At 47.1% G+C, this 13,689-nt stretch overlaps 1 protein-coding gene across 1 annotated transcript in view; it reads left to right on the forward strand.

Annotated features, from left to right (window-relative positions):
- The window catches only part of WWOX (WW domain containing oxidoreductase), a 919,972-nt gene that overhangs the window by 267,195 nt on the left and 639,088 nt on the right, over positions 1-13,689 (forward strand). Inside the window, exon 8 of the mRNA XM_018061743.1 lies at positions 5,171-5,435. Within this exon, the coding sequence (XP_017917232.1) occupies positions 5,171-5,435 (265 nt within the window). The remainder of the gene's footprint in view (positions 1-5,170; positions 5,436-13,689) is intronic.

Here is a 13,689-nt window from a genome sequence, read left to right on the forward strand (position 1 = left end):
GGGCGATTGTTTAGGGGTAGTGTAGACAGCACGGTAGATGGTTTTTATAACTATACTTCAAGCCCCTCATTGATTTTGCTCTGAGATGGAATAATAATTGATCAAATCTGAATGCCTGACCTTTATTGATTTGCCATTCACCAGCCTCACCACCTCACCAAGAAGAATGTGCAGTTATTCCAGCAGCAGAAACAATGCAATTAAAGACCGCGAGATGAAATCCAATTGTTTTATAATGAGAAATTAGGGAACTCAGTGCAGACATTAGCCGTGTAATTGTAGAAAGGAAAGGACTGCAGTTAGAGCATATTAGAAATCTGGCCGTGCCTCTTTTGGTTAAAATGTCAATTAAAACATCAGATGGCGATTCTTTTCTATTACCATTAGGAGAACGTTCAGTCGGCTAGGAAGGCATTTGAAAATTTCCTCGTATTTTCAGCATATTTGTTTCTAGAGTTGGATAAACAACTGGGAGAAGTACTGGGAGAGGATGAGGGAGCTGCCGGCTGAGGCTAGAGTCTAATACACATTATGGAGATTTTCCCGGTGTGGATGGGGGCTTTCACTCCCAGCAGAGTAGCTGGAGAAAAAGAACGTGCCACGGCCTGTTTTTTCCCCCGTTCCTCTTCTCCGACTTAAGTCCTGAGATGTTTTAGTGACCCAGAATGAAGCTTATTTTTTTTAATCATGCTTCCATAAAATGTAACCCCTGGGACTTGGAAGAGAGAGACCAGCCAAGGGTTAGCCTGAACCGTTTATCACTCCCAAACACAGGGGCTTATGGTCGAAGTGACACACTGCAGATAGATTTACTTTTACCGTTTGAAATTTATGACGGCCGAAATGAAAGGAAAATGCCAGTAATAATCCTCCCCCGTGTTAAAAGACACGGAACGTCTCATAATGAGGTGGTAACGAAATCTGGACATCCTTATCTTTGCAAATCAGACCAGGTTCCTGGAAGTGGGGTGGCCCTGCTCGGGCATGAGGGGGAGGCCCCTGTGGGGGCAGGCGATGGGGTGAGAGCGCAGGGATAAACCTGCTAGCCCCCGTCTCTCGCCAGATGTGGAGGGCACCCCGGGATGGGTTTTAATGAGTGGGTATTTAATGGGCGAGTCTATGGAATTATCAGCGGCCTGCTTCCCTTCTAAGTCTGGGTCTGACATGGTTATTTCATGTGGTCTCTTTGTTCCCCCTTCACTGCAGGGTAATTCATGCTTGCCGTGGAGATCCGAGTCTTAATTTCATCTACTGGATGGATCGGGAGGCGGGGCTTTGGCCTCTTGAGTTCACTCCATTTTAGTTTCTAGACCGGGTCTTCCTGCAGTGCGTTTTAGCAGGCCCACTCCTGTCCGGTGCTCGGCACTGGTTTTCTGCTTTCCGACAACCTTGTGCCCATATTAAAGGGTGTTGATACAAAGTGTTAATACCCCCAAGCTTGTCTGTTTATTGCCCATGTGCCATGCCCCAGAGCCAGTGCAAACACTGGGCGCGCAGACCTGGGAGAGTACCCACTCACTGCTCAAGGACCCAGAGCCCTAAAACCGTGTCATAAAACGGAAGGGCTGGTGTCTAATTACCTCCATAAACCTTGGCGGAATCTCTTCGTTGGAGTCAAGACCCCCTGTTAGGGGAAAAATAAAGTCCGATGTTTGCAGAAAATGTTATACCAGACTGCCCTAAGGCAAAATATTTATTAGCCTCCCTGAGTTGTCCTTGTATTTTAGTTACTTATCTGGAATCGGAGCAAGTGAGTCGAGTTTCTGCATACCTCAAATCCACCCTATGAAAATGAGAAGTTCCTTGCCGTGAAAAATTTTCCAGATACCAATTAAAATAGAATGAAAAGTGAAGTGCTGGCTGAAGGGCGGTAGACGGCTGCAGCCGTGTGGAGCGCCAAGTTGCCGCACACACACACAGCCTTGGATGCAAATGCCGTCCTATTCTTTGAACATACTCGCTTTTGTCTCCGTAGAATCCAGCCTAATTATGTTACTTGGGTTATTTAAAAATCCTCTGTTTAAAAAAATAAAATAAAGGAGAAGTATTTAGAGAAATACAAGATAGAGGTCTTCTCCAACGGCAGATGTTAATGTCCAGAGAGCAAGTGTTAACATGCCAGTGTTCCGGAAGGAGGAGAGCTCTATCAAGGCTTTATTGTTTGGCTTTGTCAGTTTTTCAGCTTGGAAACAGGGTAGGCAGCCTTTGCAGACTTGCTTTGCTGCCTCTTGAGCTGAGAGGTGAACGTGGTCATTTTTCAGGAAGCAGGGCCCAGCTCAGAGGAATCAGAAAGCTTGCCCACCCTCCCCCGCTCCCTGGAGGACTGTCAGTACAAGCTAATCAGGCCTTAGAAACGAGTGCACTGCTCAGGGGATCAGCAGGGCAGGAACTTGGGCTCTGCTGATGGCAAGCAGAGGGAGCGCCTCGTGGTAATAGCCGTGCTTCTCCACCTCGAAACTTTCCTTCAGCCTGGGTTCGATCTGGCTTCTCATCACGGTGGGTTTTGTTTTGTTTTGGCCTCGTTTCTAGGTTGGGGATTAGGAAGGCACACCTACCTCCTCTTAGGAGTTGAATCTAACCCAGTGTTCCCAAGTCTGCATTAGCCTTAAAAAGCCAAAACGAGGAAGTCACTCTCAGCATGAGAAAGTGCTGCCTGCAAATGTTCATGAAAAACATAAAGCATCTGAACCCAGTGGCAAAACTTGCCTTCCGCACAAAGCTCGAACAAAGCTTTTTGTGATGAGGAAAACTTGGCTCTTAATTTAGAATTACGAACCCATGACTGTGGGTTCAGTTTTTTAATACTGTATTTAATCCCCACCATATGCCGTAGGCAACATGCAAGGAGTTCACTGTCCGTCTCTCGGGAATTCACAGTCTAGGCCTGGACGCAGGTGGAGAGTGGTCTGTGTGGTCAGAACAGAGGCACAGAGTGCCAAGGCGGCTTGACTGGCTTTGCTGGTCATGTTGCAGGGGTGGCAGGCCCTTGAGCAGCAGGAGTACGATGGGCCAGGTCCTGGAAAATGGACACTTCGTTTCCATCTGCTCTGCATGGCTTCTTTCAGTCTGTCCCTCACTACCACCCAAGGGATCACTGTGATAGCAAGCCAAGGAAGAGTTAGTCAGGGAGAGCTTCCTGGAAGAAGTGACACCTGAGCTGGACTGGGCTAAGCAAAGATGCTAAGGAGGGCGATGAGAACAGAGCAGAGAGTGAGTGAAGCGTGCTGTATTCACCCTGTACCTGTTAGATGTTGTCTAAATCCTTGATGTTCTTTTCTTCCCAGAGCATGTAGAACTCTGGGATGTGGCCCGCACCTTTGATCATTGTACCCTTAACTCAGCAGTCCTTTTGTGTGTGACAGCTCTTGTGTAACACCTTATCACTGTGTTGAAATACATTTCAGAAATAATATAACTTCCCTGCATGCGCATGTTGTAACTCAGTGGACTTACCTACCTGTAATGTAGGGGCTAAATGACTGTGAAACTAAAAGAGCGTGTGTTCCAGCATGTCAGCGCGCTGGCAGGACTCCAGGGAGGGAGTCCTCCACCAGGATCTTCACACCTGCTGACTACTGGCAGGTGTGTGGCCTTGCGGCTTCCAGCGCCCCCAGCCTCAGGTCAAGCCCCACCTCCCCCCTCACCCCCCAGAATCCCGAAGCACACCCCTTCCTCACTCAAGTAGCTGTGGCGCTCTGCTCCTGGAAGTTCAGTAGCTGTTAGAACGGTGCATCTGTGCAGAACCCAGTCCGATTCTAGTCTCAGATAATTGCGCACAGGCTTTCATCCGCGTGCATGTCCAGCGGGGCTGTCTTCTTTGAGCAAGGCTCCCCTTGCCTGGCGGGACATCCACTGTCCCCAGCACCCCACCGGCAGTCATTATGACAACCAGAAAAAGGCCCCCATAAATTTCCAAATTTCCCGCTAAGACCCACTGCCCCAGACGGTTGAGCTCGGCAGTCTGGGCTCTTCCCGTGGTCTGGGGGCCTGGAAACAGCCAGCCGATGATCCATTGCAGGGCCTCACTGCCGCGTCCACACTGGTGCCTCCAGCCATCAGCCCTGTTGATGCCTTCGTCTTGGCGAAGTCATTTAATACCAGCAATGGGATGTCACTGGCTGAGCCCTGGGGAAGGGGTACTTAATTCAGACATGAATTTCTTGGTCCTAGCTCCACAGGAACTGCTCGCTCGTATTAAGGAACTACCGGATGGTTCTGTCATTTCCACTTCACCTTTTGCTTTCTTTTTCCTCGGCATTTGTTCCCAGTGCCCTCATACGCTCCCTTATTATTTGGGGAAAATGCCCAGAGTTAATTTAGCAAACTCTGAGGGTTCCTTAAAGAATACGAGACCGAATTCCTTCTGTTATGATCGTTTTCTTTCGTTCTTTCTTTCTTTTGATTGTTTGGGAAGTCACTACTTTGTTGTCATTAAAAAAAGAGGAAAGGAAGGGAAGAAACAAACAGCTGGTGTTTAACGACTCCGTCAGACCCAATTATAAAGCATCAACTACTTACTTTGATTTGTGTGTATCCATGCCATGGGTGTACTTAAAAACATTAGACTCTGCCTGCACTCATTTTGGCTTTGTTTACATTTATCTTTTAAATGTATGAGACTATTGATGGCACCTCACCAAGGTTATAACCCCTTTATAATCATTAATTTTTAATCTGGATGAGAGTCTTGGAGGCAGCAAGGCTCATCTATATTTACTTGGAAGCTCCAAAGAAAACATACAGGACACAAACACTGGCTAAAATAACCCAGGAAAACCTTGTCAAGGGTTAGGAATGCAATATCTTTCTGCTTCCAAAAGCAGCAGCCCTTTATTTAAAATGTTTTCCCATTTAATTTAATTATCCTTGAACTTCCTGTTGAAGGTTTTGAAAAAATAGATGTTAGAGGCAGGGGTAGTGGATGGGGGTTCAGTGAAGACCACTCCATTTATGAGTCTGGCCCTTTATCAAGTGTGTCTTTGGACCTGGTCGGTTTCTATTGTGGGATCGCCATCGTCTCTCTTTAAGGAGACTTTGTTTCGATGTCCACCCAACTGAGATTTTAGTCATCTCTGCCTGGTTTTCTCAGATTTCTGATAAAAACACAAAGCTATATCAGAAGTCAGGGGCTGACCGATTCATATCACATTTTCCTTTTTCCTTTTTTTAGGTTTACAGATATTAACGATTCGTCGGGCAAACTAGACTTTAGCCGCCTTTCTCCGTCGAAAAGCGACTACTGGGCCATGCTGGCCTACAACCGGTCCAAACTCTGCAACATCCTGTTCTCCAACGAGCTCCACCGCCGCCTGTCCCCCCGTGGGGTCACGTCGAACGCAGTGCACCCCGGGAACATGATGTACTCTGCCCTTCACCGCGGCTGGTGGGTGTACACGCTGCTCTTCACCTTGGCGAGACCCTTCACCAAGTCCATGGTGAGTCGACAGCCGCGGCTGCCACGCACACCTCTAGTGCACCTTTCCGGCAAGGGTACTGGAGAAACCCGGGCACACTCGCTTCCTTGGCCTCTCACCTGTCATGAGAATGAGTCCGGTCTTGAGCATCACGTCATCAGGCCTTTTAGAGGGAGGAGAAGGGGCACTTGAGCACATTTCAGCTGACTTGAGTTGGCGTCTGTTTCTCTAGAGATGTCTCCAAGGCCCAGAGAGAAGATGTGCGTTTTCGCTATTGTGTTAATACGGCTGATGGAGATGGTTTGTTTACATTTGATGTGATCTTTTTTTCTTTTTTTTCAGTAAGCGCAGTCCTTCCAAACTGTGTTTTGTGTTAGTAGGTAAATAGCATGGGTTTGTGATTTTTGCATTCTCAGCAAATATGGCTCCTTTGTTTCCAATGAGAGTCTGTATTTTTGCTCTAAATTCTTCTTTTAATGGATGTAAATAAATGGGGCACATTTTATTCTGTACTTCGCCAAAGGTAAGTCCCTTTGGATGCTTCAGACTACCATGTTTCGACTTGGACTTCACAAGGTAAGTGTGAAGTTTTCCTATTTTTGATGGCCTTCTCACAGCTGTCTCTGAACACTTCTTTCATGAAAGCATTGAGTAGGAAGTTATTTGAATGAAGAATGCACATTACACGCAGTATTTTTGGTATGGTACTTTTCCAAAATACAGGCCTCTAAAATTTCCCACCTACTTAAACTTCATGTTTCTGGATGACAAGCACAACAAGGAAAATCTACAACAACAAGGAAAATCTTTTGATGTGCATAGGAAAAGAGTGAGCGCGTTTTTAAATTTTCGATCATGCAGGTGTTTCTTATGCAAAGTAATTAGATAGAACCCAGGAGTTGAATACTTAAAGAACTGAAGAAGTGAGAGGAGCTCCGGAGAGCAGTTCTCCAAGTTCAAGGGGAATGTGTGTCACAGGCTTCTGATGGTCCCCTATTGCCTGATTTTCTGTGATTGCATGAGAGTAGGTTTTCCGCAAGAGCGTCTTGGACCATGAGTTTGGCTCATTGTCTTAAGAATATTGGTCTGGACTGGTGCCAGGGCCACTGGCAGGCCTGTGGATGAGTTGTTCAAGCTTAGGAAGTGGGAGAGGAGCGAGGAGCATCCTTCCTCACTGTCTACTGGCCCTGCACCTTCATGGCCAGTGGGCCAGTCATCAAGTACAACTTGTAATTTCCGGGTCTTGAATTTCCTCACTTGTATTTATTTGAGCATTGGTGGAAGCGAAAAGAACTCCTTTCTGTGAAACCAGAGTCTTGCTTCTTTCTTTCTGCGGATTTCTCTAATCAGCGGAATGTGATGGGAAGGAGCCCGCTGTGGGTCTGTGATGACTCAGACTGTCATGGAGGGTGGTGTACCCGTCTGTTACACTGTTGGATGTGCACCCCGCTCACTGAGGGCGCCTTGATGGACAGTGGCAGCGACTCGTATTCTGTGATGAGATCCCAGGGCTTAAAAGCCCTGGATGGTGCGGGGGGAGGGGCAGGAAGACTGGCTCTAGGAAAGTGAAAGGTAGGGCGAGTGGTTTTCTGTTTCTTGGGCTAGGGGTTTTAATACTTCACATGAACATGGCATGTAAACACATGTTTAGCTAAAGTCGGGTTGTGTTGTCGGCTCCTTGGATGCATCAGGAGGGTTTCTGAAAGCGCCACCAAGTGGAATCAGGCAGGCAGCCATGTCGTGATCACAGAGCATTGGGTGGTATTAATAACTAAGAGTGTTTGATGGTAACTGTGGTAAGGACACAAACCAAGTGGAAAAGCAGAGTGTGGAGTTGGAGACCTAGGCAGAAGTGTTACCATACAGGTGGGTGCCATAGGGTACTAGGAGAAGGTCCCCACTTACCATACTGGGAGCTGGTCCAGTGATGCTTGATGCCCAGCACATGCGGCCTTTTCCTCCCCTTTCCCATCCAATGTACACAGACCTTGGCCTCCTCCCAACCCTGGTCCCTGGTCCTCCAGTCAGGAAAATGCCCACTGGGAGCAGCCTGGGGCACCAGATCAAATAAGAACTGGTCTCTGTGGCTCTGGGTGAAAGGGGCATTTGAGAAAATGAGCAGATAACCCTTGAGAAGGCTTGGAGAAAATTGGTGACATAACCAAAAAAACCACACTGAATTCTAAGTTGTTTTGGCAGTGATGGACTATTCTGTGAAAGGGCAAGGGAGGTAAACCCTGAGCCTGTGTTAGGAAAAGGATTTGACAGGGCTTCCTGGTGGTGGTGAGTGTGAGAAGGCTGCTGCCTGGGAGAGTAGAACAACCAGCCCTCTTGCTCATGATCCTGGTGGTCAAGCCCAGCTCTCGCCCTTGGCATTGGGAGAACTCGGGCCAGACGTTTGGCCTTCCTGAGCTTGTTACCTCTCAACTAAAACAGCAACACAGGTTGGTGTGAGGACCGACAGTAATAGATACTACTGTGGTAGCACCTGTGGTATCTTTATGTGTCTAGGTATTTGGTGGTGTTTCTTAGACAGCAGAGTCCCACATGACTGAGATTCATGAAGAGGTGGAATGGGCCCCCTGGTCTTGTGAAGCTCGCAGCCAGTCACTTCTCTTCCATGAAGGCGTAGGACTCTGTATGTGGGGGAGGTCTCTGCCCCAGGGAGACCAGGGATCTACCCTGTTGCTGGTAGGACAGAGTGGCCTCACTGGAAGAGCCAGCCTGGGGTCTTATCCTTCTGTACGGGGCTCAGCGCCGCTTCTGTCGCGCCAAGACGTTGCTTTGTGGGTGGAGGGCACACTTCTGCCGTTTTAATGCAGACTTGCCTTTGCACCTAAACCACGGCGTTGCATCCCCATTCCCACCCCGTGTAAAAGTTGGATCCGAAACGCTCATGGAGAGCCTGAGCACGGGTGCGGGGTCCCAGTCACCCAGGGGCGCGTGTTTTGTGCGCTCTGCCGTCACGCCTTTTCCTTTGAACCTCAGAGTTGCTCGAGTGTACGTTCCATCGCACAAGGCCAAGGAAGTGAACACAGCACGGCCCCGTGCTGGGAAGGCCTGCCTTTCTTCTCCGCCGTCGCCGGCTCCCTCAAGTATTAAACAGCAGTATTCTAATATCAACGTCCCTTTTTTATTTGCTGTGACTTGCTGTGGCTACAGTGATTTCAGTTACAGTAATTAGGTCACCCTTCATGGAGTCAGGCTATTTTAAGTGCCTCTTTAAGGAATATTGTTGCAGATTAGTAATTTTACAATTGGATGTTCTTGTGCAACTTTATTAAATGTAATCTGTCTTTTAAATGTTGCCCTTTTACAGTTATACATTTCTAATTGTTGCTGTAAATGCATTATCACTTTGAAATTAATTAATATTTCCATTTTGGCCGCCTGCAGTATAATAATCACTAATGAGAAACTCTTAGGGATTAATTCTTGACACAGCGACCCCTACTGGTGGAGCCTGTCTCTGACACTTCTTCCTCTGGGGGTCCAGAGGTCATGACCGGTATATGGGGGTTTCTGGGGAGACAAGCATTTTTCTCTCCTCCCTCCAACTTATGTTACAATTAAAATAATAGATAAAAATGAGACTAGGATTTTCTAGAATACTGTTTTTAAAAAGATAACAGGATTCTTCAGCTGCTTGATCAACATCTTGAAGGAAACTAGAGTTGACAGAAGCTTTCTAGTTTACAAAGTCACATCCGTCCATCTGTGTTACGTGCTTATTTGCCTGCCTACCTTGCTTCTTATTTAAATACCTCTAAAATGACATTTTTCGTATGGACTCTAAAATTGCATGTTGTATATGGATGCAGTTATATATATTATATGTATGTGTATATAACGCATTTATACGTACATGTTACTTTCTGGGGCTTAATTCACAAAACCAAGTGTGTGGTTTTATCTAGTGATATAAGAGGTTCTGAAAAGTAGTTTTTGGCTATTTTTCAGTTGTTGCCACGCACCCAAGTAGGAAGCAGCTTGAGCGGTAAGGCCAGACACCGTGAAGCCTAAATGTATCAGCGTGAATGCCTTCACTCATTGCTTACAGCACTTTTACGTTAGAAACACTGAAAAAGCACGGGGAACTTACCCAGCTTGTTCAAGAAGTTGGACTATCAGCTGGCAGACTGTTGGCCAGCTACTTGTCCAAGTTCATTTTCTTTGTCAAATACACCACCAGCCCCGCCACGTGGACCCAGCCCTGTGGTTGTTTCCTTTTTAAAACATCTGAAAGCAACTTCGTGAAGCGCACCCTCTCCCCCTTCTCTCCCCCACAGAAACTTGCAGTCCTGGTAAACCACGTCTCAGCTCAGATTCCTAGGTCCACGCCAGCCTTTTGCCATCAGTATGTAAATTTGAAGCTGAGCCCCTGTCACGTGCCCCTAGGAGTGTTTTGTGCAACCACATATTTGCATTGGCAGGCAATGGTAGAAAGGGTATCATGTGTTAGGGTAGCAAGAGCTTAGCAGATGTTTTAGGGGGACCGCGTTTTCAAATCGTTTAACATTAAAAAAAAGCAACTTGAGTTTGTCGAACTTCTGAAACGATCGGATTGTGTTTCCTGGGGCTGCACTCAGCCCTTGTGCTGAGTTTTAACAGATGTGCAGCCGCCCCGCTAATGGATGGGCTTGTGATGCTGGTCCTGTTGCAAAGTTATAAATTATAACTAGGAAAAGCACACGGTGTTGTTCTCCTAACCTTCGGGAAAGCCAAGCCTGGTAATTCTGCCCTTGAATAACCCGCACAGGGTGATTTATAGCTGTACAATTTAAAACATAATGAAGGAGATAATAGATGTTGATTTGTTCTTTAAATTAGCATTTTAGAAAAATACTACCCCTCCCCCACTCCTCCCCTTTAAATACCTCTTGTTGACCACGCTCTGGATCTGATCAAGGACGAAAGTCCCTGTCTGAATCTCTGCGGGTACATTGGAGTAGAAAAGCAAGGGGCCTTTTTCTGTGCTGAGGGGAGGAAACATGGTTTTCAAAGTGGAAATTTCAGCATATTCTTCACTAATCTAAATATTTGAGACTCCCGAGTGAGGGTTGAATTCTCTGGCTGCCTTGTTCTTGCCAGGCCAGATATGTTAGAAAACCAGACTCCTAGGACCCCTCTGTGGTTGGGCCACACTTTGGCTTCTCTGTAGCCACCCTTTCTCTCCCCATGGTGGGTTCTTCCCCTCGCTGAAGCCATGTCCCCAGAGCCTCAGACATTCTTTTCATTTTTCAGGGTTATCATTAGCACTGGTTTTATTAATCATCTCTCAATTCTGTTTGGAGCTTTCAGGTTCACAGTGTTTGCCCAATTCAAAGTCTAAAGGATATGATCAGATGAAAAAGAGCATGGGGTTTAGAGTCAGTAGGCATATGTTCAGAATTCACATTCCCCCCCTTTTCTTAGTTGTATAATTTTGAAGTGATTCACCCTCTCTCAGGCTCATTTTTTGCCAAACATTTTTCAGATGTTTTGGGCTGTGAGTCAACATCCAATTAAAAGTTGTTGGAATAACAGGGGTTTTTTTTTTTTTTTTTTTTTTTTTTTTTTTTTGAAGTCCCTAGGCAGCCAGGGTGTTCTTTGGCTAATATGTAGGCAGTGTCTCTGTGATTGTCCTGGTTTTTCCCTCCTGAGTATGTGACGGTTGCAGCAGCACCAACCTTTGCAGCTTCACCTGTGAAGTCAGGGTGGGAGGAATGAGATCCCTCTTTGCTTGCTTTCCTCCAGCACTGTCTTCCTTTATCAAGGAGGAGAACGTTCTGTCTCAGAACTGTCTTCCCTCACAGACTTCTCAGCTCCTGTTGGCCAGGACTGAGCTGCCTGTCAGACCCTGGGTGCAAGGGAGGCTGGGAGAGGGCGTGCATTTTGGCATTTTGTGTTTCTAGGGTGAAAGGCAAGATCTGAAGGCCAGGAAAAAGGGTAGGATGGAGGCTTCTGAGCAGACTCTATTGTGTACATAAAGTTTCCTCATCTGTCTAATGGGAGTACTCTCTATAGAGTCACCGTGGAAGTACGTGAGACTTAAATGGTAGAAGCCCGACCTAGTCTGGTCCCCTCACGTTTACCCAGCTTTACCTCAAGGCACTTCCAGCCTGTCCTTCCTTCTCCAGGGCGCTGAAGCACGCCGCTCTCTAGTCTAGAATGCGCCTTCCCCCCCATGCCTAGTTACTTTGTCTTCATCCTTCAAAACTTGATCCGATCATCACAGCTCATGGAAGCCTTAGATCCACATTTGGTCAGGGTCCCCCGCGATGTGCTTTTGTAAGAGCCACCGCTCATCACGTGTTAGTGTCTGGCGTGTGATAACACGCCCATCGACACATACCAGCTGAGCGAATGAAGGAGCTGGGGATCTCACCTTCGTAATGCTGAACACAGATGCAGTTTAGAGAAATAATCCCCATAGTCTCAAGTTTAACGCCTGTCTTAAAAGTACCGTTGTTGCCTCCGTACTGCGGTGTCCTTGGTCTGTAAGGCGCATGCTCAGTAAATATTTGTAACTAGAAAATGATTAGGCGCTTAATGAATGGCAGTCATGAGTTCCTTCCTTATTGTGAGTCTCTCTGAGGCAGGCAGGGAATTGCAGTTAAGAATGTGTAGATAAAGAGCTGAGACTTGGGACATTCCTCTCTCCACCCAGAGTCACACAGCTGGTCCGCAGGACTAGAACCCAGCCACTCACCTCTGAACTCCCGGCGGCACATGAGGGGGCCACCCAGAGGTGTGGGCGTGGAGGGGAAATGCATAAGGAGAACAGCAAGGCATGGGAAAGAGAGGAGGGGCTTTGGAGGCAGGCGGCTCTGGACACCCACCCCAGCACTACCCACTTGCTAACTCTTGGGCACATTTCATCCCCTGGTTAACATCTCTCCAGAAACCAGGGTGGTGCACCTGCCTCCCGCGTTGTGTTGAGAATTGAGCAAGGGCAGGGACGTGCCAGCTGTTCAGTAAACACTCACTGGTGTTGCTGTTACTGACCTGTGTCGAGGGTGAAAGATGGTGAGGATATAGCCTTCAGAGCATGATGTATCAGATATGCAGTAAATGTTATCATCGTCATCGCCATTATTTTTTCAGACAAAGGAAAGGTTGCTTTACTTCCCATTGCTTGAAGATGCCCATGCTCGTAACCATGGCCCCGTGTCCATCACAGAAGTTCTAATTTTCCCTTTGAACGTTAGGCATACAAGCACCATGGAGAGTACAGCCCTGAGTTGCATAATGTCAGCCCTCCTGGCGGCCCACTGAAGCTAATGGTGCCCCTCACTTTGAGGACAGAGTTGCCCTTTCCTGTTGGAAACAAAGAGGAGGAAGGCACGCCTGGCTTTATGAGGCTGCGGCACTTCATCACTGTATTTTCTCTGCCTCGTGATGCAGTGTTTTAAGTCTGGTCAGGCCTTTGTTCCCGAATGAGCACGCGAGAGGGGAAAAAAAATGCCTATCTGGCCTTAATACGTGTGACAAATTATTTAATGAACATTTAACCAGGATTTGAAATTCCCCCCGTTTTATCTTCCTCGTTTCCTTTGCTTGTGCGTCCCCGCCGGCACTTGGGTACTACACTGCCTCTTTTTAACTCCCTTCCGAGCTCTTTTATTACTTTTAAGTTAGTGGTGCCTTCTTTGATCCTCCCCCTCCAGTTTCCTTTTCTCCAATTTCATACTTCTTTCCAGTGATTTTTGGCCGCTGCGCAGTTTCGCTATCGGAGGCCAGCACGATTAAACAGACGCCAGGAGTTTGTGTTGCCCTGTGATGCTGTTTCTGAAATGTTTATTCTGTGAACATTGATTTTCGTATAAACCACCGGACATGTTGGTTTTTCCTTGTGAGGCGGAAGGTACTGTTTTCCCAGCAGCAATAGGGAGAACTTTGAGCCGGGGGTTCCGAACCGTTCAGAAGCTGAAACCCATAAACTCTGCCCTTCTGACTACGCTGAGATAAGTGTGTCCCTTGAACGACAGTGGAACACGTGTTCTCATGTGCCCCGAGGACCTGCTGAATGGCAGGCGCCACCCTCGTGGGTTTACTTTTCTGTGTCTCATCCCACTGAACGTCATTTTAGAGCTTGCTGTCCTCAGACGTTCTCAGAACAAGTCGTTCACCCTCGGTAGGCCTCAGTTTCCTTCTCTGTAAAATGAGTCACTAAACTGAGATATGATGTGCCAGGACTTGTGGATTTTACCGTGTAATTTGAATGGAAATTTTTTTCAGAAAGACCCATGCTGGTTCGTATGCTTTATGCTGAAAACTCTGGATGAAAGACAGG

Source organism: Capra hircus, chromosome 18 (genome assembly GCF_001704415.2).
Source record: "Capra hircus breed San Clemente chromosome 18, ASM170441v1, whole genome shotgun sequence".
Classification (NCBI taxonomy): Eukaryota; Metazoa; Chordata; class Mammalia; order Artiodactyla; family Bovidae; genus Capra; species Capra hircus.